We start from the raw sequence: 25,124 nt of genomic DNA on the forward strand, positions 1-25,124 counted from the left end.
AAGATGGTTTGATAATTAACTGAGAATAGATTCGCTAAGGAGGCAGATAAATTGATTCCTAAGTAAGGGATCTAATTTTCAGTCCAAGTGAAAGGTGCACCTATTTTTGCTGAGTTTAGTTCTATGTTTGAAATGGATACATTCAAAGCTTGAAATTTGTTAGGGTTAATGAAAAGGCCTGAAAAGACCGCAAATTCATTGAGGATTGGAATAAGATTAGGACTGGATACTTGTGGGGATGAAAGAAATAGAAGGATATCATCAGCAAATAGACAGAGTTTATGTTAGAACCGCCAATTTCAATTCCTGTTATAGTAGGGTCAGATCTAATCATTTGGGCAAGTGGTTCTATTAAAGGGGCAAATAATAGAGGAGAGAGTGGACATCCCTGGCGTGTTCCTCTATTTATACTAAAGGGGTCAGATTTATAACCAGCATATTTGACATATGCTTTTGGTTTGTTATAGAGCTCCATGATCCAATTTGTGAAGTTGTGTCTAAAACCCAATTTTTGCAGGGTATAATGCAAGTAAGGCCAGGAAATGGAATTGAATGCTTTCTTGATCTAATGAAAGAAAGAAAGCCTGGATTCAATGTGATATTGCAATCTGTGCTAATAGTACCGCTCACCTGCGTACATTACCACCTGCTTGGCGTGTTGACATAAAGCCAACCTGATCTCGATGTATTAGTGCGCCTATAATATTATTGAGATGCGTTGCAAGAATTTTCGCTAGAATTTTAATATCTATAATTAACTTGGAAATGGGGCGGTAATTCGTGCAGGAAGTGGGGGTTTTGGAATCATGCAAATGATTGCCATTAATGATTCTTGGCTAAAGGATTTATAGTCTAAGATATTATTAAATTCTTTTGCCAAAACGGGAGAGGATATCAGTAAAAGTGCGATAATATAGGGCTGTATAGCCATCCGGGCCCAGTCTTTTATTTAATAGATGCTACTACATCTTCCACAGTAATGAGTCTGTCTCTCTAATTGAGTTTTATGAGAAGAAGATAATTGTGGTAGATATTTTCGAGAAGAAGGAATTAACTTTAAGAGTATTGGTTTCTGAGTAAAGGTTAGTTAAATGAAACTGAATTTCTGAACTATTTTGAGAGGGTTGCATTTGTATATATATTTTTAGCTAGTTTATGTTTAATTGGTTTAAAGGATTTATTTATAGAGTTTAGTGCTCGAGCCAGGTAATTGATAGGTTTGTTAGATTTGATATAAAATGCATGCATGGAACGATGCAACGTTTTATAAGCAGAGTCTGTGAGGAATAAGTCATATTCCAATCTAGCTTTTTCTAATTTTAGTACAGAAGATTTTCAAGATGTCCAGCTCTTCCTCCCTACAATCTAAAACACAGGAAGCATCCAGACAGCTTGTCTAGGGTGTACTGGAGGATGTGGTTAGAGAGGCACTTCTGTACAGCTGTGGTAGGACAGCCCAGTCTTATGCAACTTCTGATTGCTGGGAAGGGGTTGATCCCTTTGTTGAAGTCACCTAGGTCTCCCACAGCAAGAAAATTGGAATGGTTGCTTGACCGCCTCAATGTTAACACCCTCTTCCTTTTCACACTAGTTTAGAGTTTTCAATGCTACAGTGGTTTGACAGTCGTGCAACACTGTACCCAAACGAGTTTTCTACCATTTTCTGAGATAAAGTTTTCTATTGGTGTCAATTAACAACCACTGAGCTTCTTTTCTTTTTTTTTTTTTTTTTCACTGAATATATATAAATCCACACTCCAATCATTAAAAGAGAGAATGTAAAGCTGCTAACACAAACCTTTTGATACTAAATAAATGCTCAATATGTGGGTGTAGCGCTAAACTTGGGTGAACAGATTATACTAGTTATGCAGTATGTACAACACACACAAATATTGTGCAAGTGAAAAATCTTTACAGTCAGTGACAATCACCTATAAACATTACATTCCATGAAATATCAGTGTGCATACAAATTTGTGTAGACTGTGAAAAATCTTGCAAATCTGTATTGATTGTCCATACATGTGACAAGTCTTGATCAATCACAATGTGCATAAGTCCCTTTAATAAACTGACCGTTTCAATATGTAACAATATAAAGAGTAGCGATCCAAGTGGGAACATTGTGTCCTGAGAGCATCCAGCAGAGTGAATACACAGCCAACAAAGACACTTACCAGATTTCTATTACCCTCTATACATGAGTGGTTACATGCGCTTATGGGATTAACCCCAAATACTGTGAACCCAAATATGTAAAGCACTGCCAGCCCCTCTTACAGTTAGGCATAGCACTCTGTATAAATATTTTATAAAAACAAGGCTTGTAAATACAGATTTAGAGCAATCTTCAGGCCGGTCACGTGACTCACGGCCACTGTACGTCTCTGATACTTGGCTACTGCAGGAGGGGTAGAGATCTCCCTCTGACTTCAGCCAGTGGGTCACATGGCCGCTCAGCCCCTCCTGCAGTAGCCCTGGAAACCAGCCGAGAGTCACATGACCGGCCTAATTATTGTGCTAAATCGGTATTTACAAGCCTCGGTTTTATGAGACTTATACAGTGAGCTATGCCTAACTATATTACAGGTGCTGGCAGTGACCATATATACAATTTTATTTGTACTAATAGCGGTGGGAGAAGACCGACGCATAACACACAGCTGACAGCAATCCTCCTGGAGGAGGAGGGGAGCAGATAGCGGGGCTGCAGATGGGGAAGGGACGTACGCTGACCACCCTGGTCAGGGCTCAGCAGCCCTGATTTTCATGGTCAGCGCAGAGAGGGGGATACAAGAAGTAGCAGTTTCAGCCAGGATTTGTATTTACAGTTTAGAGAGGAGCAGATTACACAGCACTAGCACTGTGCTGTTTAATCTGCTTTAAGGGAACAGATCTCTATTTTATTTTATTTTTTTGTTGGGGGTTAACCAACACTTTAATGGACAGCTTCTGCGCTAATTATTGCAAAAGCCAGTAACTAAACCATGTATAGTGATATAGTGGCGCTGGTCTGCACATCAACCCCCCAAAACCTAAAATTTTTATCTAAAATTTAAATGATCAAAAAATGTATATATAGTGCCTTGAAAAAGTATTCGTACCCCTTGACATTTTCCACATTTTGTCATGTCACAACAAAAATGATAAATATATTTTATTGTGATTTTATATGATAGACCAACACAAAATAATTGCGAAGTTGAACGAAAATGATAAATGGTTTACAAAATATTTTACAAATAAATATCTGAAAAGCCTGGTATGCATTTGTATTCAGCCCCCCTGAGTCAAGAATTTGTAGAACCACCTTTCACTGAATTACAGCTGCAAGTCATTTGGGGTATGTCTCTACCAGCTTTGCACATCTAGAGTGACATTTTTGCCCATTCTTCTTTGCAAAATAGTTCAAGCTCTGTTAGATTTGATGAAGAGTGTCTGTGAACAGCAATTTTCATGTCTTGCCACAGATTCTCAATTGGATTTAGGTCTGGACTTTGACTGGGCCATTCTAACATATGAATATGCTTTGATCTACACCATTCCATTGTAGCTCTGGCTGTATGTTTAGGGTGGTCGTTCTACTGGAAGGTGAACCTCCGCCCCAGTCTCAAGTCTTTTGCAGACTCCAACACGTTTTCTTCTAAGATTGCCCTGTATTTGGCTCCATCCATCTTCCCATCAACTTTGACAAGCTTCCCTGTCCCTGCTGGAGAAAAGCATCCCCACAACGTGATGCTGCCACTACCATGTTTCACTGTGGGTGTGTGTTCAAGGTAATGTGCAATGTTAGTTATACGCCACACACAGCATTTTGCTTTTAGGCCAAAAAGTTCAATTTTGGTCTCATCTGACCAAAGCACCTTCATCCACATGTTTGCTGTCTTCCCCACATGGCTTCTCACAAACTACAAATGGGACTTCTTATGGCTTTCTTTCAACAATTTGTTATAGGACTGAAACTTGCGCGCTACTAGGTGTAGTTTAAAATAAAAAGAAACCATCAAACTCCAGTGAATATAGTGGGATAAAGAATCAGAGTGAACTAAAAAAAAAATAAGTATAATGAATGTGAATTGCTGCAACCACTTAGTAGTGTACTCAAAATCACTATGTAAACAAATGCAAAAAGAAGGGGGAGTGGTGTGCTTATTCAATATAGTGTGCCGTTAACATAATACCCAAAAATAAAATAAACTAAAACTAAAATAAATTTCAAACAAAGTTCAAGTAAAACCCAATGGTAGCAATTTGTTTTTTACAGAGATAGATGTCTCATAGAATGATAGCTTGATAGAAAGAAAACAAAGCCTAAATCCGACATCATTTGTAAAATTTATAGATTGGCCGCTCACCTCCAACAATGACTCAAAGGTCACAAAATGCTCATCAGATAGCGAATGGGGAATCCTGCTGGTGGATCTGTGGAAACATTCAGGTCTCAAGTGAAGACAAAATGCTGCATGGAATTTTAACAGCAACACATCCTGCGCTCAACACTGGGTAGTTCCATATATAGCAAAAAGCTTGCGCCAAAACACATATGCTTCTTGTGTAGATGGCACTTAGTCACACAAGCCGGGAAGCACACATGGCAGGAACTGCTTCCTAGCTTGTGTGCCTCTTTCCATTTTCAGATGATGGATTGAACAGTGCTTTGTGAGATGTTCAAACCTTTGGATATTTTTTTTATAACCTAACCCTGCTTTAAACTTCTCCACAACTTTATCTCTGACATGTCTGGTGTGTTTCTTTGCCTTTATGATGCTGTTTGTTCACTAAGGTTCTCTAACAAACCTCTGAGTTTTTCACAGAACAGTTACATAGTAGGTGAGGCTGAAAAAAGACACAAGTTCATCAAGTCCAACCTATGTGTGTGTTTATATGTCAGTACTACCTTGTATAGCCCTGTATGTTTTGGTTGTTCAGGTGCTTTTTATGCTAATATCGAATCGTTTTTTGGAACTGTCGATCGCTGAGACCATCGTCTCTGGAAGGGAATGCCACATCCTGGCTGCTATTACAGTAAAGAACCCTCTATGTAGTCTTGTGAAACTCTCTTCCGCAAAAAGGTTTTATCCTTATTGTGGGGTCATCAGTACGGTATTTGTAAATTGAAATCTTATCTCCTCTCAAGCGTCTCTTCTCCAGAGAGAATAAGCTCAGTGCTTGCAACCTTTCTTCATAACTAATATCTTCCAGACCCTTTATTAGCTTTGTTGCTCTTCTTTGTACTCCTCCATTTCCAGTACATCCTTCCTGAGGACTGGTGACCAGAACATACTCTAGGTGCGATCAGACCACAGTCTTGTATAATGGTAGAATTATCCCTTAATCCCTGGAGTTGATTCCCTTTTTAATGCATGCCAATATTCTGTTTGCTTTGTTAGCAGCAGCTTGGCATTGCATGCCATTGCTGAGCCTATCATCTACTAGGTCATTTTCCATCCTAGATTCCCCCAGAGGTTCTCCCCCTAGTGTATAGATTGCATTCATATTTTTGCCACCCAAATGCATTATTTTACCTGTTTCTACATTGAACCTCATTTGCCATGTATTTACCCACCCCATTAATTCAGATCTTCTTGCAAGGTTTCCACATCCTGCGGAGAAGTTATTGCCCTGCTTAGCTTAGTATTGTCCACAAATGCAGAGATTGAACAGTTTACCCCATCTTCCAGGTAATTGAATAAATTAAATCAGATTGGTCCCAGCACAGAACCCTGTGGGACCCCACTACCTACCCCTGACCATTCGGAGTATTCCCCGTTTATCACCACCCTCTGAACTCGCCCTTGTAGCCAGGTTTCAATCCATGTAAGTAAACATTTATGGGAAACTGTGTCAAATGCTTTGCAAAATCCAGATACACCATGTCTACAGGCCTTCCTTTATCTAGATTGCAACTCACTTCCTCATAGAAGGTTAATAGATTGGTTTGGCAAGAATGATTCTTTTATGAATCCATACGGATTACCGCTAATGATACCCTTTTTCGTTACTAAAATCTTGTATATAGTCCCTTACTATGTACTATACTGTTGATGTTAGGCTAGCCGATCTGTTATTCCCAGGGATATATTTTGGGCCCTTTTTAAATATTGGTGCTACATTGGCTTTTCTTCAATCCCCTGGTACCATTCCAGTCAGTAAACTGTCAGTTAAAATTAGGAGCAATGGTCTGGCAATTATTTGACTGAGTTCCCCAAGTACCCTCGGGTGCAAGCCATGCGGTCCCGGTGATTCATTAATGTTACGTTTCCCAAATCTAATTCTAATTCTGTCCTCTTTTAGCCATTATGAAGCTTCCTTTGATGTGTCATGAGGATAAGCACTGCAGTTTTGGTTACTAAAGCACCCTGATTCCCTCATGAAGACTGAGGAGAAGAATAAAGTTCAATACCTCAATAATAATACAATAATGTCCTTCCTCATTCGTTATGGGACCAATATGGCCTGTTCCTTTTTTTTTACAGTTTACATACTTAGAGAATTTCTTGCGATTTATTTTGCTCTTCTGTGTCTCTCATGTGTCTTTCATGTTCTATCTTAGCCGCTCTAATTGTGCCCTTACATTTCTTGTTGCATTCTTTATAAAGTCTGAATGCTGATGATGATCCCTCAACCTTGTATTTTTTTAAGGCCTTCTCCTCACTTTTATATGCATTTTTACATTGAAGTTAAGCCAACCAGGACTTTTGTTCTCTCTTTTAAATTCATTACCCAATGGGATGCACTGGCTAATGCCCTCATTTAAACACTTGTGAACCAGCCGCCACAGTCTCACTGCAGCAGGTTGGCTCAGCTGGACAAATCGATATTGCCTTACGTCGCTTTTCCTTTTGCCCACCAAGGGCTCTTTTAGGGGAGTAGAGACAGATTGTGTGTTCATACTAAGTATGAACACTGATCTCTCTCCTCCTAGACAGTTCCATCCACCCTACAGTGGGAACACAGTTAACCCCTTGATCGCCCCCCTAGTGTTATACCCTTCCCTTCCAGTGACATTTTATATATATATATATATATATATATATATATATATATATACAGTAATCAGTGCATTTTTATAGCACTGATCACTGTATAATTGTCAATGGTCCCAAAAATGTGTCAAGCGTCCAATTTGTCTGCCGCAATATCGCAGTCCTGATATAAAAGGGAACATTGCCGCCGTTACTAGTAAAAAAAAAAATGCCATAAATCTATCCCCTATTTTATAGACGCTATAACTTTTACTCAAACCAATCAATATACGCATATTTTTGTTTAAAAAAAATGTAGAAGAATACATATTGGCCTAAACTGAGGGAAAAAAATGTTTGTTTTTTTTTAGGAAAAAAATGTGGGGTATTTATTTTAGCAAAAAGTAAAAGATATTATGTTTTTTCAAGATTGTCATTTATAGCGCAAAAGATAAAAACCGCAGAGGTGATCAAATACCACCAAAAGAAAGCTCTATTTGTGGGAAAAAAAGGATGTCAATTTTGTATGGGTATGGCGACCGCGCAATTTGTCAGTTAAAGCGGCGCAGTGCTGTATCGCAAAAAAATGGTCTGGTCATTGACCAGCCAAATCTTCTGGGGCTGAAGTGGTTAATATGCTCTTAAAGCAAACAAATCTCTCTTCCATATTCTTTGTTCCTAAGATTTTACTCCAATTTATGCCTTATAGCAAGGTTTGTAGTTTAGGGAAGTTGGCTCTTTTGAAATTCAGTGTCTTTGCATTCCCCTTATGTTTCCTATTTGTGTGATTTATACTGAAGCCACATGACCTGTGGTCGCTGTTTCCCAAATTTCCCCGTATTTCCACATCCATGATCGGGTCTGTATTGTTGGTAATCAGTAGATCTAGTACCGCTTTATTTTTAGTTGGTGCATCTACCATCTGACCCATGAAATTGTCCTGTAAGACGTTTAGGAATTGGCGAGCCTTAGACAAATGCGTGGCTCCTTCCGCCCAGTCTGTCTGGATAATTAAAATCCCCCATTATGATAACACTTCCCATTCTTGCTGCTAATCCAAATTGTGACAGGCGGTCTGCCTTCTCCCTCAGGTTAGGGGGCCTATAGCATACTCCCAGTATTATTTTCCCCTTAGCGCCATCCCTTTGGAGCTCTACACATAAGGATCCATCTCCTCCCTAGCTCTCTTAGTGATATCATCTCCCACATTCACGTGTACATTATTCTTAATATATAGACATACCCTCCCTCTTTTTTACCCTCTCTATCCCTGCGATAATGGGAATAACCTTCAATGATTGCCAGCCAATCTTGAGAGCTGTTGAACCAGGTCTCTGAAATTCCCACAAAATCCAAATCCTCCTCATACAACGTTATCTCTAATTCACCCATCTTGTCCGCCAGGCTCCTAGCATTGGTGAACATGCCACGTAGTTTAGGCCCGTTGCATACTATCCTCTTATTGGGTGTTCTGAGATTGCAACTAGGACTTGTTACTATGCTTACCCCTTGGGTTTATGTGCCTTAGTCAACCTACCACTAATGCCCCCAATACTACCCTCTGGAATATGTTCTGCACTATCTCTGCCTCTGGACCCCCCCCCCCCTCGTCAGTCACCCCCCGTTCACCTAGTTTAAAAACCCATCTAACTTTATACTGAGATTAAATTACACACAGATGGACTCTATTTATTAATTAGGTCACTTCTGAAGGCAATTGGTTCCAATGGATTTTAGTTAGGGGAATCGGAGTAAAGGGAGCTGAATACAAATGCCACGTTTTTCAGATATTTATTTGTAAAAAAATTTGGAAAACCATTTATCGTTTTCATTCCACTTCACAATTATGTGCCTATTTGTGTTGGTCTATCACATAAAATCCCTATAATAAACATTTATGTTTTTTGGTTTTAAAATGACAAAATGTGGAAAATTTCAAAGCACTGTATGGGCAATGTCACATGAACAGAATATGTGAAAAAAAAATAATGAAGTGCCAGTGCATTCAAAAGTGCAATACAATCAACATTTGTGCAATATTAGTAAAGTGCTTATATGATAGTCCATAAAATAAAAAAAGACATATTCCTTGAGCGCTGTGTTTTTCTGTTGATGCCTTAATGGATTCAATACAGCAGATTTCTCATTTGGCTCTCTTGTCTGTACATATGCACAGACTTCTGTGGCTTAAAGCGGGAGTCCACCGGGACTCCGCGTTTTTTTTTTTTTTTAAAAGCCAGCAGCTACAAATACTGCAGCTGCTGGCTTTTAAAATAATGACACTTACCTGTCCAGCGCACCCGCGATGTCGGCACCCGAAGCCGATCGCTAGGTCATCTGTCGGGTCCTGCCGCCGCCATCTTGGGTATGGGAATCAGGAAATGGAGCCTATCGGCTTCATTTCCCGGTTCCCTACTGCGCATGCGCGAGCCGCGCTGCGCAATGAGGACAGTCCCCGCTGCCTCTGGGAGCTGTGTGTTTCCCAGCAGGCAGCGGGGGCACTTGCTGAAGGGGGCGGGCGCTTGCGGAAAGGGGCGTAACGTACGCCCCTTTCCGCAGAGAGCTAGCCCGGAAGTGGGTGCAGTTACCTGGATTATCCAGGTAACTGCACCCCCCTCCCCCCTGAAAGGTGCCAATTGTGGCGCCGGAGGGGGGGAGGAATCCGATGAGCGGAAGGTCCATTTTAGGGTCGACCTCCGCTTTAAGAACTGGTCAGCCGAGCTTCCTAAGAAGTTATTGGCAGGTTTCCCCTTACATGGGGAATGTTTGGTGATGATTTGGACAAATGTATCCAAAAGATTTACGGATAAAAGAGTTCTCTACTTATGGTGAACAGAAGCACCAGGCCCCATTTAAAACCTCAGGGACTGCTTCCTCAGGTGTCTCAGCCCCAAGTCTGTTCCACTGCCAACAGGGCGCTAGAGCCAGGGGCAAGCCGCAGGGCCAGAAAAAGCCCTGGGTCCAAAGCTCTTCTAAACCTGGCACCAATCCCTCTTTTTGAAGGGGTGCTGTACTTTGCGGACATTTGTGGTTTAGGACGAGTGGGTCACCTCGACTATATCCTGCAGTTACAAGCTGGTGTTACGAGGAGTTCCCCCTCAGGTTTCCAAGATCCAGCATTCCCTCGAATCCTCCAAAAACTTACTGTTTCAGGCACTGCATCATTTAGTGCATCAAGGAGTGATTGTACAGGTTCCTATATCCAAAAGGGGCACTGGGTTTTATTCAAACCTGTTTACGGTTTAGAAACCTAATGGGGACACAAGGCCCATTTTGGATCGAAGATCCCTGAACCAGCATCTACTAATCCAGTCCTTTCAGATGGAGTCTGTACACTCAGTTGTAGCCTCGCTCCAGATGGGAGACTTTCTAGCCTCCATCAATATAAAGGACTTTTATTTAACATACCTATCTTTCAGCCTCATCAGAGGTTCCTGCGATTTGCAGTAGAGAAAAGTCATTTTCAGTTTGTGGCTCTACCCTTCGGGCTTGCCACAGCTCCCTGAGTGTTCGCAAAGGTCCTAGCACTAGTAATGGGTCTTTTAAGGGCCCACGGGATCTTGGTCTTCGGGTATCTGGACAATGACCTGCTCAGAGATCACTCACTACAAGCTCAATACATTACATGTTGATTACAGAACATATGAAATTTATATTGTAAGCATTTTTCTTGTTTCAATGCAGGCTTCAAGGTGGACATCCAATAGTAAGCATCTTTCAAATGAAAGTTCTGGAACTACAACAGATTTGGATGACTTGGTGCCTACTTCACAGCAAGAACCTTCAAATCATTCGCATTTTGATTTAGACTTCATGACCGCTTCAGACAGCCTGAAGATGCACATTACAATCACGAACTTACTTTTGTGGCTAACCCTTCTGGTTTTACCATCCTTTATCTACTGGGTAAAAAATCTCAGGTACAGTTCATTTTAGAGGCTTTCCTATTGACATAAGTGTTTTATCTCAAAAGATGTCAATGTATAAAATGTGAAAAGCAAAGTGATTATCATTAGTGGCTATAGTAGGCGCTAGCAATAATGCCCAGAGAACCCGGCGGTAATCAGGAAAACTTTGCTGGCTGCTGAGCCACCCTTGAATGCATGCTGATCATGACCAATTCAAGTGAATGAGGTTGCTTGTGTGGGGTCCAGGGGGGTTAAAGCAGGTGGTGAGCAGGCAATACTGTGCCACCTCACTGCCTGTCAAATGCTCTTTGAAGGGTGACCTGATCATGGATGGCTCTACAGAGAGCATTGCACATGTGAACAGGTCCTTATGGTGACACTCACTTCTGTGGTGGTGATTATCATAATGACAATGTACTACTCAGGAAGGGGCATAATTATGTTGTTCTACACTATAATTGCTTATTATATTGATGATAACTGTAAAACAGGAGTGCCCACCTGCTGGCCCATGGCGCCCTCCGATGTGGCCTGCCACATCTTGCTCTGAGATGGCGGGTCGGCAAGCCCAGATCGCGGGTTCCAGACCCGTCATCTCTGAGCATCAGTGCGAAGAACAGCCGCCACTAAAGGAAGCAGAGCCGATGCTTCCTGTATAGCACCGGCTCCTTCACAGGCGGAGTGATACCAAATGTACTCCGCCTGTGACAGGAAGCATAGGCTCTGCTACTGCAGCCACATGCTTCTGTCGCACTAATGTGCGTGAACCCGCAATCTCGGACAGCAGTGCCAGAGCCAGCAGTACCAGCCACCAGTACCAGCCAGTAGTACCTGCCAGCAGTATCGGTTCCAGTACCCACCAGCAGTACCAGCCAGCAGTACCCACCAGCAATACCAGTACCCGCTAGCAGTACCAGCCAGCAATACCAGTACCCGTCAGCAGTATCCATACCCACAAGCAGTACCCACCAGCAGTACCAGTAGCAACCAACAGTACCCGCCACCAGTACCCAATAGCAGTACCAGCCAGCAGTATCAGTACCAGTACCCGCCAGCAGTACCAGCCAGCAGTATCTGCCAGCAGTACCAGCAGGCAGTACGCAACACACAGCAGTACCAGCACCTGTCCGCAGTACCAGCCCTGGAGGACAGCCAGCAGCAGCCACCAGTTATAACCGCCTGGAGGCAGCTGCAGGAATCCTCAAGAAGAAGTGAAGATTGAGGTCAGGTGAGATGCAGGTAATAAGCTGTGCATCAGTGTCAAAGAAGCCTTTGGCCCCTTTCACACAATCGATCCAATCGGGTCTGCCTGTCTGTCTTTCAGGCAGACCCAATCGGACCCTCCATTCACCTCTATAGAGCAGCAGATGTAAACAGACTCGCGTCTGCTTACACCCGCCTCTCTGCAATCCGATCTGCTTAAAAAAAAACAGAAGGGGATCTGTCCCCTTCTGTCTGGGCACATCAGAGGGCCCTTAGAGTAGAGCGGACTGCATCTGTGTCTGCTCTACATATGCAGCGTGGACCCATTTTTTCCATCCGTCCGCTACGCTCATTGTGGCCCTCACTCCTCAAAAGGGTGGGCATCCCTGCTGTAAAACGATTAAAATAATTTTAACTTTCATGAATGCCTTTTGTTCATGACTCATGGTTTACTATTGCTATTGCTGTGATTGGTCACAGCTATCACATGGTACAGAGCTGTTATGATTGGCCCTGTACCATGTGATCACTGTGACCAGACAGAGATCACAGTAGTAAACAATGCTATCATGCATGGATGCCATTTGTAACTGTTGTTTACTGGTGGACATATGATCGCCTTTAACTGACTTACATTAAAGCCTAGACTAGCATATTATACAGTGGGTAAAAGAATCACCCCCTATAAAATAATCACATTTTGTTGCTTTGTCGCCCAAAATGAAGAAAGGCATATGTAAGATATAACACCAATATGTCAGAAAAAATATACAAATACAGAATCCTTGTGTGAACGAACCCTAAATGTCATGTTTCTGCAAATTACCATTTGTCTAGAATTCCACCTGGAAAATATCAGTGCACTACTTGGTATGTAAGCGTAGGTATGCACTGCTGTGTGAAAGTCTAATAGCTATATATCTGCAGTGTGAGATCTATGGGGCTGCTGTCTCTGACTCCGAGATTTGGAGTGAAATGTGTTGGTTTCTACTGTGCTGCTTAGTTTTCCTTGCTTCCGTCATGAGGAAGTAAGGCCTTATCTTTTAACAAGATGGCCACCTCCATACAAGGGCACAGGGCAGAACAAATCATGCAAGTAAGTAATTGGGAAATTGTCTGCTGCAGGAAGATTGCAGGCAGGGACGGACTGGCCTACTGGGATACCGGGAAATTTCCTGGTAGGCCGCCTGCCCTGGGGCCACTTTTAGTTGCGGCTGCATTGCTCCCCTCTCTCCTGCAAATCACAGAGCTGGCCGGCTCTGTGTTCGGCGGCCGGACTGTAACACAGCCCCGCCCCCCAGACCGGCTTGTGTGATAGTAGATAGAATTCACGTTCTGCCTATCACACAAGCCGGTCTAGGGGGGTGGGACTGTGTTACAGAGCGGCCACCGAACACAGCCAGCCAGCTCTGTGATCCATAGGAGGAGATGCCCATCTGGACAGCCCGCCCTGTGTGCCACAGTGCCTGTATAGGAGGATCGACGGGGGCTGCATATAGAGGAAATTAGCTTTCTATATTCCTCTATGCAGCCGCTGAATGCTTGCAGGATGGAGAGGAAGAGAATCGAGCATTCAGCGGCTGCATGGAGGAATATAGAAGGCTCATTTCCTCTATATGCAGCCCCCCTGCCGATCCTCCTATCCAACTTATTTTACTGCCCCCACAGTTCACCTTGTGCTCTCCTCCCCCACCAAACTCTCCTGCCCCCCCCCCCCACAGTTCACCATGTGCTCCCTGCCCCCCTAGTGCTCTCCTCCCCACCACACTCTCCGCCCCCCCCCCCCCACAGTTCTCTCCTCCCCTGTTCTTTCTGCCCCCTCCTCTCCAGATCTCCCCATCCTTCTCTAGCCACCATCCCAGTGTTCTCCACTCTCCCCAGTGCTCTCCTCTCACCCCCTGTTCTCCTTCTGTGCTCTCCACTCCCCCCAGTGCTCTGCCCCCCCCCTGCTCTGCACTCCTCCCACTGTTCTCCCCCCCCAGTGCTCTCCACTCCCCCCAGTGCTCCCCCCCCCCGTTCTACCCCACCATGCTCTCCACTCCCTCCAGTTCTCTCCTTCCCTGTTCTTTCTGCCCCCCTCCTCTCCAGCTCTCCCCATCCTTCTCTAACCACCTTCCCAGTGCTCTCCTCCCCTGTTCCCCCTCCAGTGCTCTTCCTCCCCTGTTCCCCCCAGTGCTCTCCCCCCAGTGCTCTCCCCCCTGTTCTCCGACTCCCCCCCAGTGCTCTTCCCCCCACAGTGCTCTCCACTCACCCCAGTGCTACCCCCCCTCTTCTCCCCCCAGTGCTCCCCCCTCTTCTTCCCCCCCAGTGCTCCCCCCCTCTTCTTCCCCCATTGCTCCCCCCCTGTTCTTTCCCCCCCTGTTCTTTCCCCCCAGTGCTCTCCCCCCCCTGTTTTTCCACCCAGTGCTCTCCACTCCCCCCAGTGCTCTCCTCCCTGTTCTTTCCCTCCCCCAGTGCTCTCTACCCCTGTTCTTTCCCTCCCCCAGTGCTCTCCACCCCTGTTCTTTCCCTCCCCCAGTGCTCTCCCCCTTGTTCCTCCCCCCCAGTGCTCTCCATTCCCCCCAGTGATCTTCCCCCCCTGTTCTCCCCCCCCCCCAGTGCTCTCAAGCTCCACCCATTGCTCTCCAGCCCTCCCAGTGCTCTCTACCCCCCCCCCGTGCTCTCCACCCCTGTTCTTTTTTGCTCCCCCCAAGCACTCTCCACTCCCGACCCCTGTACTCTCAACTCCCCCCTGCATTTTGCCCCCACCCATGTGCTCTCCAACCCTGCCAGTGCTCTCCACCCCTGTTCTTTCTGGTCCCCACTGGTGCTCTCAAGCCCCCCCATTGCCCTCCACTCCCCCCTGCTCTTTGTACCCCCCAGTACTTTCCAGCCCCCGTGCTCTCCACCCCTGTTTTTCTGCCCCCCCGTGCTCTTCACCGCCCCACACTCTTAGCCCCCGTACTCTCCACCCCTGTTCTTTTTGGCCCCCCCAGTGCTCTCAAGTTCCCCCCAGCGCTCTCCGCTCCCCCCCCCTGTGATCTCCACTCCCCCCTGCTCTTTGCCCCACCCATGTGTTCTCCAACCCCACCAGAACTCTCTGCTCCCCCTTCGCTCCAGCTCCCACCCAGTGCTCTCAACTTCCCCAGGACCAGAGGACAGGCTGACTGGGGCCGGAAAATGAGGACAGCTGAAGGTGCAGGTGGCCAGGGACCACTCCATCTCACAGCAAACAGATCCTCTGGAAGGAGCACCGTCCCCATCCAAAACGAGAACAGATCCTGCCTGCCCGCTGGCTGTCGTGGATATCCTGCTGGCATGCAAGGTACCGTATCGAACATCAACAACACACCTTCCCACAGATAGGGACTGCAGACTGGGACATGGGGCGCAGGAGGGGCTGCAATGATGGGCACAGTGAGAGTGCATTCACGGCACAGTAAAGCTGCATTTGATGGACACAGTGAGGCTGCTATGGTGGGCGCGGTGAGACTGCTATGGTGGGCGCGGTGAGGCTGAAATGGTGGGCACAGTGAGACTGCATTCACGGACAAGGTATAGCTGCATTTGGTGGGGACAGTGAGGCTGCATTGGTGGGGACAGTGAGGCTGCATTGGTGGGGACAGTGAGGCTGCATTGGTGGGGACAGTGAGGCGGCATTGGTGGGGACAGTGATGCTGCATTTGATGGGCACTGGTGAGGTTGCATTGAGCTCTTGCTTCAAGTCTGCAGTCTCTGACCATCTCCTGTATCATCTCTGCAGTCTCTGAGGGAGTCTGGAGAGGAGTCAAGAGTGGGAGCGCCGTCGGGGTGGGGATCATGGGAGAAGTCAGACTTGTGTGGACTGTGGACAGGAGACTATAGGATAAAACCAGAGCCACCAAGCTGGAGCCGCCTGATTGGGCCCTGTACAGTGCACCTGAGAGGAGGTCAGTGACAGCGCCGCCAGGCCAGTTGGGGGGGGGGGGTGACTGATTTAAGGGGGGAGTGAATTTGATAATGTAAGGGAGCACTGATATAAAGGGTTTCCTCCTTATATTAGTAAACCACCCCCCCTTACCTTAGTGTATTCTTTCTGCGGAAGGTGACCCTCCCTCCATTTAAGTGGACCCATACATAGACTGACGAACTGTTGTTAGCCTATTTTTTAAGATTCATGTCATGTGATCTCACTGCCATTATATTTTTTATGCACTATTATATGTATACAACATTAAGGGTTGCACTTTGCACATGTTGCTGCTTGCACTTGTTTAGTGCAAAGTTCTCTTTTGAGTTCAGGTATTTGCACTTATTTAAATTCACTTTAAGGTTTTTGGACCCATTCTTTCAGCGCTATACTTTTGTTTTCCCACATTTATTATAACTTTGTTTGAGTATTAGCTGCTAGTCTTATTTTAGTAGCGCAGTGTTTTGCTTTTTTTTTTTGCACTTACCACTTTTAACTGGAATTTGCATATATATATATATCTCCCTATGTGATTTCATATCTATATATAATACACACTTCATCAAATGTGCTTTAAAATGTATGGTTTTCCCTTTTCAACAAGAAAATAATGACGTTTGCTGTTGGACTGGTATAATAATGCTGTGTGGCTGGTATGAAATTTTTTCCAGGGCTGGTTTTTATTCCCAGTCCGGCCCTGATCGCAGGCAATACTGGTGACTAGTCCTTAAACGTCTGTCTCCCTTTTTTATTTTAGCACAGCTTCCTTAGTTCAGTTCATGGCACAAGCCATTGGGAATCCTTGTAAAAAAAAAAATCTGTGGTACATCCAGGAAATCCCCCATGATCCCCTTTGACCTTTTTAAATGACAAATTGACGTGGATTATAAATAATGAATGCATGATACTCTCTATAGGATAGGCTGAAATATTTTGAGAAAACATGGGATCCATGGATAATCTACCTCTTGGGACCTTCCTGAACTTGTCGTGGGACCCTTGGTATACAACGAAGAGCAGATGCACGTCTTGTACTCAGTCCTTTTGCTTTACTAGATGTTTTTTTCCTCCTTTTCACATTCCATTTCTTCTTTTCAGACACTGGTATAACTCCTAAGCAATTGTTGGTCCAGTGCGACCTCATAACCAGATAAAATGGTGAGGGGTTTTGAAGAGGCATACAGAGTTGATATAGATAGGGACACAGGTTTTGTTCTTACTCGGCAGTGCTGGGACACGGTCATCCGGTGCCCAGGGCAAAGATGGCTAACTGCACCCCCCCCCCCCCCCTTATTAAGAAAGAGTCGGCGTCATTTTAAAACAGTAAAATACTTAAAACCATACAAATTTTAATTCGATTAATTCAATAGAAACAGAGTTCACCTCCACATTTTTAAATATATGTATTTTATTAGAGGTACTTAAAGTGCTTTGAAATAATAATGCAGCTTAGCTTCCCCGCTGATAGGACAGAGCTCTTCCCAACAATCGGTGGGTGCTGGTGGTCATCCATTGGCTGACACCCACTGATCAGCATCTGTGTATTTTCACGGCACAGCTGAGTCACTGGTGGCACACGCATATTCCACCTACCTGGGAGTGCCAGATTACGTACCTGATACGCACGGCAAGCCAATAATAATGGCCACCAGCAAACAGAGGATAATTGTATACCTAACATGTGCAATGTGTGTACAGTGTTCTGATTTTTAACAGATTGATTTGTTTATTCTCCCTACAAAGCAGGGAAAATAAACATAGCAATCATTCCCTCTGTACAGAGCCCTCTCTGGGCTGTGATTGGACCATTGGATCATCAGGTCCCGGTTGTAAACCATTGGCTGGGATCTGCTGACAGATTCTCACTGTGTCAAATCACAGGTGAGTTGGCGGGTGAGGGCATGCACCTGAAACAGGCAGTGATGTATGGGTACGCTGCAGCGCCTGTAGCTGCAACCCCGTTGCCGTATATATACTGCAGCGGGTTGGCATATGGTTAATTGCCAACGATGTGCCGAGTGCACTTTTGCACCCAGCACCAGCCTTCACTTCCCTGTCAGGCGAAGTAATCTCCGCCCGATGGGCGCTTCCAAATCCCAGCAAGGCGTGTTATCACAGAGAGGCCGGCCAGGAGGTGGGATGAGCAAGTACCATAGAGAGCAGCGCAGTGAGTGCGACCTAGAGGAGAACCCACCAGGCAGTGCATCAAAAGTAAGCACATGAACGTCTACAGATGAATCGGCTAACTGGGGGGAGAAGTGAGATTAATAATTACCAATGTTATTTGTAATATGCAGCATGAAGGGATTTAATGTATTGCCACTGGTCACTAATGCATTAGTGACCAGTGTCAGTTAATTAACCCCTTTGTTCTGCATAAGTGGCAGTGGTGTGGTGCACATCATTGCAGGCAGCTATTCAGTGTTATGGCGAGGCCGGGGGTAGTTAGCAGTTAACCTGCGTTCTCTTTCCTACAGTAAATGGGGGGGGGGGGGACACCGACAGGCGGACCTAATCAGACAGCCTGTAAAAGGGGCCTAAGTAATGATATTCTATATGTATCAATAATGCATAACAATGTCATTCATGTTTTGTTTGTTAATGCATAGGTATAACATCCAGCTGGACCCTGATCCTATCCGATTACTGGCTATGCCACTTGTCTTTGCAGTGATAATTCTTATGAACTCCACTGTAGTGTCAATGAAATCCAGGTGTGTATGTTTAAATATTACAAGGTTTATATGCAACTGATCAGTTATGTCTTGTTTAATTCTTAGTACTGTATGTGTCCTGTTTTCAAAAACCCTTTCAGTGTGAATTTTTGTGAAAAGTCACATAACTAATGTAGTAGCTAACTAAAGTTGGACTAATCTAAAATATAGGCAAGTTGATTTTGAAGATCAGTAGTAGGAAAAACTCTTAACTATATACTATTTTACAAAGCCTACTTGATTTGTTTTTCACAGCACGCTAGCTACACATCCTATTGTACTTATTCGAAATAGACCTAGAATGGATATTTTCTATTTTTTTGAGATGGTGATTACAAACATTAAAACAATATTAAACCCCCACCCAAGCTCAAGGAAGTAATTGAGACAACTAATACCCACGCTACGTAGCAGCTCGGGGCAATTATCAAAAAATGAGAGGGCCAAGCGGTCTAGCTGGAATACATGGTTCATATCCAACTATAGAGGCTGAACATGATAGCAATATGGGAAACAAGTGCTCTTAGGGTTTTATTAGATACTTGAGCGATGCTCTGAGACGTTGCATTCTTGTTTTATCCTTGACTTCTGACCTAATGTCATCCTACGGGATACCAATTTTTTGTAGTACCTTTTTACCTTACGTTTTCCCTTTTCCTTGTTGTTATGAATGTTACCCTTCCTAATTTAAACCCAAGTTATGCTACTTATGAACGATACTATCTGAACCATACAACTCATCCAGAAACTGTTTACTGCATATAAACATTGAAAGTCGCTTAAAGAGGAAGTAAACCCTGATAAGTTTACTTCCTCTTTCATTTTCTGCAAAGGCAAAGCATAATGGACTACTATGCATCGCATAGTAGCCCATTATGTGTCACTTACCTGACACAGGAGCCAGCGAAGTCACCACTGTCCCCTGTAGTCCAGCGCATCCATCTTCTCGGTGGGGTCTCGCAGCTCCGCCGCTGTCATTCGGCGAAGCCGCGATGACGTCACTCCCGCGCATGCTCACGGGAGCCGACGCGCGCGGCAGCTCTGTTGTTGGAAATGCCGCGCTCAGTGCGCCTGCGCGCCGCTGTCTACGGCGCATGCACCGTAGACAGCGGTGCCTGTCTTTGGGCAAATATCTCCTAAACCGTATAGGTTTAGGAGATATTTCTTGGACCTACAGGTAAGCCTTAATCTAGGCTTACCTGTAGGTCAAAGTGGTTTGTAAGGGTTTACAACCACTTTAAGACAACCATTTAAATGTACTCTGTAATGTTTAGCGTTTGTACTCAACTTTATCCCAATAAAAACTATTGAAGTTAAAACAATGTTAAACCCAATAAATAAAAATGTAGTATCTTGCAGCTTACCAGTCCTCAGATGTGATGACTGCATTTGTTCGTTTCCTTTTTTAGGCTTTTTTTTGCCTTATATTGCCTATGATGCCTATTTTCACCTGGTGGTCCAGACAGTAACACACTTCCTGCCTTATGATGGCTGCATTCTGGATAAATTTGTGAAGCAGACACCTTTGGACAGCAGAATTTTCAGTCTGGGGAGAGGATAATATTAGACTAGCAGATTAAGATGGACTTGACTAACAAATTGAAGCTGAATTACAGCTAACATTTTATAAGCTGGTACAACAAACTGTAATTTTTCCTTTTAAGATAAAGGTTTTACCTAAATTGATAAAAGCTGGCCATTGCAAGCACCCCTGCTGGTGTTAAATGGTTTGTCTCGACCTCCAGTCTAACTTCTACCTTGTCTGGACAGCTTTGCCTGTTAAATTAAGTTGAAAAATAACAGACTTACTGCCTAGATCAACAGGTGAAAAATAAAGGAAACAAGCCTAAAAAAAGAAACCAAGTCCATCGAAAAGTCCAGTCATGTGTACGCAGCATTAGAGGGGACATAGAATCCATCTACACTTTGCCCATTGACACAGTACTTTCAACAGACACATATATATAAAATAAATATAGAGCGAGAACTTTATAGAATGATATATATAATTTTTGCAGTGAACTAACCACTAAACAATTCCTTAAGTTAACCACTTCACACCCAGGCCTATTCTGACATTTCTCTCCTACATGTAAAATTCATCATTTTTTTGATAGAAAATTACATAGAACCCCCAAACATTATATATATATTTTTTTTTAGCAAAGACCCTAGAGAATACAATGGCGGTTGTTGCAACTTTTTATCTCGCACGGTATTTGCGCAGCAATTTTTCGAACGCGTTTTTTTCAGAAAAACATTATTTTTTCATGCTTAAAAATAAAAAAAACAGTAAAGTTAGCCAATTTTTTTGCATAATGTGATAGATGAAGATACGCCGAATAAATAGATACCCAACATGTCACGCTTCAAAATTGCACACGCTCGTGGAATGGCGCCAAACTTTGGTATTTAAAAATCCCCATAGGCGACGTTTTAAAATTTTTTACTGGTTACATGTTTTGCGTTACAGAGGAGTGCTAGAATTATTGCTCTCGCTCTAACGTTCGCGGCGATATCTCACGTGTGGTTTGCACACCGTTTTCATATGTGGGCGGGACTTGCGTATGCGTTCGCTTCTGCGTACAAGCTCACGGGGACAGGGGCGCTTTAATTTTTTTTTTTTTTATTGTTAATTTTACTTTTATTCTTTTAGTTTGACACTTAAAAAAAAAAAAAAAAAAAAATTGATTACTTTTATTCCTATTACAAGGAATGTAAACATCCCTTGTAATAGAAATATGGCATGATCGGACCTATTTACAGTGAGATATGGGGTCAATAAGACCCCATATCTCACCTCTAGGCTGGGAAGCCTAAAATAAATAAAAAACAAAACCGATCCTGGCTTCCTAGCCAAATTGGCGCCGTTATTTTGAATACAGAGGCCGGGCGTGACGTCATAACATCGCGCCCGGCCTCCAAACGATCATAGAGACTCCGGGGACGATCTGGTCCCCTGGAAATCTCTATGGTATTATCCGGGGGCCGGCGGATCCTGTGACCGACTCACCGATGGAAGCGGTGAGTCGGTAGAAGCACCGGAGGGCGGCGGGAGGGGGGGTTGTCCCCTCCCGCCTCCCGTAAGAACGATCAAGCGGCGGAACAGCCGATATGATTGTTCTTATGGTGCAGGGAATCGCCGGCTGAAAACGCAGATATCTGAATGATGTCTGTGGCCTCAGGCATCATTCAGATATACCCCCGGAAAGTCAAGGATGTTCCTGGACGTACCTTGGGCGGGAAGTGGTTAAAGGGATATTAAACCCACTGCCACAATTCTCTGTTTATATCATGTTTATATAGCATTATAGCTGGACCTCTTTTTCACAGTTTAAAAAAAAATATCAAAATCCCTTTTTGAAGCCTTGTACAGCTTATTCCGTTACTTTGTTTTACTAGCTCCACACCACAGTGTATGATCAGTGGGCGGGGCTAGCTGGAGATCTTAGATGCAAACTGCAACATCACTGCTGAATAGGGATGAGCCGAACACCCCCCGGTTCGGTTCGCACCAGAACTTTCGAACGGACCCCGCGTTCGAAACGAACGTTAGAACCCCATTGAAGTCTATGGGACTCGAACGTTCGAAATGGAAACTGCTAATTTTAACGGCTAATATGCAAGATACTATCCTAAAAAGGGTTTGGGGACCTGACTCCTGCCTCAGGGGACATGGGTCAATGCAAAAAAAGGTTTTAATAATGGCCGTTTTGGCGGGAGCACTGATTTTTAATGACGATTAAAGTGAAAAAAAAGTAAAATATTACTTTAAATATGGTGCCTGGGGGTGTCTGTAGTATGCCTGTGAAGTGCCACGTGTTTCCCGTGTTTAGAACAGTCCCTGCACAAAATGACATTAAACGGAAATAACACCATTTAAAACTGCTTGCGGTTTTAATGTTATATCTGGTTCCTGCAATATGGTTGAAAATCATTCAGAAAAATGGCATGGGTAGCCCTCCCTGCCCATTACCAGCCTATTTGGGTCTTGTACGCATATTAAGGGGAACCCCGTACCCATATTAAAAAAAGGAAATGCGTGTGGCCCCCAGGCCCTATATACTCAGAACAGCAGTATACAGGCGGTGCAAACAAGACAGGGACTGTGTAGGTTTGTTGTGTTAAGTTGAATCTGTTTGTAATTTTCAACCGGTACATTTTTAAAGTGTAGCTCCAGTCAAAAAAACTATTTTTAAGCTTTTTGGAAAACATAGGGAAGGGTTATCACCCCTGTATAATTTGTTTTGTCGTCCATCTTTTTTCATCTCACTTGCTGCTGTCTCCTTGCGTTTGCAAGTAGGAGATGTTTGTAAGTTGGATGTTTGAAAGTAGGGGCCTGCCCTATATTATAGCGGTATGTACTGGGTACAGAGCACGCAGACAGCACGCACTATCTCCTAACACTACTGACTGCAAGCTCTATTATTAACCACTTGACCACTGGGCACTTAAACACCCTTAATAACCAGACCAATTTTCAGCTTTCGGTGCCCTCACATTTTGAATGACAATTACTCAGTCATGCAACACTGGACCTATAGGAAATGTTTGTCCTTTTTTTCACACAAATAGAGCTTTCTTTTGGTGGTATTTAATCACCTCTCAGTTTTTTATTTTTTGTGCAATAAAAGAAAAAAGACCGAAAATTCTGCGAAAAAATGAATTTTTCTTCGTTTCTGTTATAAAATTTAGCAGATTAGTAATTTTTTCTTCATAAATTTTGGCCAAAATTCATACTACTACATATCTTTGGTAAAAATAAGTACAAATTGGTGGATATTATTTGGTCTTTGTGAAAGTTATAGAGTCCACAAGCTATGGTGCCAATATCTGAAAATTGATCACACCTGAAGTACTGACGGCCTATTTCCTTTTTTTTTTTTTTTTTTTCACAAAATTGTCATATTATCAGGTTATTTCACACACACAGCATATGCATACCACAAATTACACCCCAAAACACATTCTGCTATTACTCCCGAGTACGGCGATACCACATGTGTGAGACTTTTACACAGCGTGGCCACATACAGAGGCCCAACATGCAGGGAGCGCCATCAGGCGTTCTGGAGCACCCAGGCCAATTCTGACATTTCTCTCCTACATGTAAAAATCATCATTTATTTGCTAGAAAATTACAGAGAACCCCAAAACATTATATATATATATATATATATATATATATATATATATATATATATATATATATATATATATTTTTAGCAAAGACCCTGGAGAATACAATGGTGGTCGTTGCAAATTTTTATCTCACACGGTATTTGCACAGCAATTTTTCAAACGCGTTTTTTTGGGGGAAAAAACTGTTTTGTGCTTAAAAAAACAAACAAAAAAAACAGTAAAGTTAGCCCAATGTTTGCATAAAGTGAAAGATGAAGTTATGCTGAGTAAATAGATATCAAACATGTCACTCTTCAAAATTGCACATGCCCGTGAAATGGCGCCAAACGTCGCTACTTAAAAAATCCCCATAGGCGACACTTTAAATTTTTTTTTACTGGTTACATGTTTTGAGTTGCAGAGGAGGTCTAGGACTAGAATTATTGCTCTCGCTCTAACGTTCTCGGCGATACCTCACATGTGTGGTTTGAACACCGTTTTCATATGTGGGCGGGGCTTACGCATGCGTTCGCTTCTGCATGCGAGCACATGGGGACATGGGCGCTTTAAAAAATTTTTTTTTTTTTTTTTATTGTTCATTTTACTTTATTTTAGTTTGACATTTTTTTCCCCAAAAATATATTTTTGATCACTTTTATTCCTATTACAAGGAATGTAAACATCCCTTGTAATAGGAATATGGGGTGACAGGTCCTCTTTACAGTGAAATCTGGGGGTCAATATGACCCCACATCTCACCTCTAGGCTGGGAAGCCTGAAATAAAAAATAAAAAAAAAGATTCTGGCTTTGATCGTACTGGCGAGTTGGTAGAAGCACCGGAGGGCGGTGAGGGGTGGGGGCGTCTATGGCTGGGTATTTCAGGGTATCACCGAGTATGGCTGGGTATCTCCGAGTATGGCTGGGTATGGCAATTTATGGCAGGGTATTGCAGAGTATTGGCGGGGTACTACAGAGTAATAGCAGGGTACTGCAGAGTATTGGGGGGTACTCCAGAGTAATGGCAGGGTACTGCAGAGTAATGGGGGTTACTGCAGAGTAATGGGGGGTACTGCAGAGTAATGGCACGGTACTGCACTGCAGAGTAATGGCGGGGTACTGCAGAGTATTGGGGGGTACTGCAGAGTATTGGGGGGTACTGCAGAGTAATGGCAGGGTACTGCAGAGTAATGGCAGGGTACTGCAGAGTAATGGCGGGGTACTGCAGAGTAATGGCGGGGTACTGCAGAGTAATGGCGGGGTACTGCAGAGTAATGGCGGGGT

General features: G+C 43.8%; 1 protein-coding gene across 2 annotated transcripts in view; it reads left to right on the forward strand.

The window, feature by feature from the left end:
- PGAP1 (post-GPI attachment to proteins inositol deacylase 1) overlaps window positions 1-25,124 on the forward strand; it is a 484,659-nt gene that overhangs the window by 446,840 nt on the left and 12,695 nt on the right. For both annotated transcript variants that reach the window (XM_077448710.1, XM_077448711.1), the window contains exons 25-26: window positions 10,653-10,888; window positions 18,617-18,721. In XM_077448710.1, coding sequence (XP_077304836.1) covers window positions 10,653-10,888; window positions 18,617-18,721 — 341 coding nt within the window. The remainder of the gene's footprint in view (window positions 1-10,652; window positions 10,889-18,616; window positions 18,722-25,124) is intronic.

This window comes from Lithobates pipiens, unplaced genomic scaffold (genome assembly GCF_037356315.1).
Source record: "Lithobates pipiens isolate NorthernLeopardFrog02 unplaced genomic scaffold, aLitPip1_a1.2 Scaffold_22, whole genome shotgun sequence".
Taxonomy (NCBI): domain Eukaryota; kingdom Metazoa; phylum Chordata; class Amphibia; order Anura; family Ranidae; genus Lithobates; species Lithobates pipiens.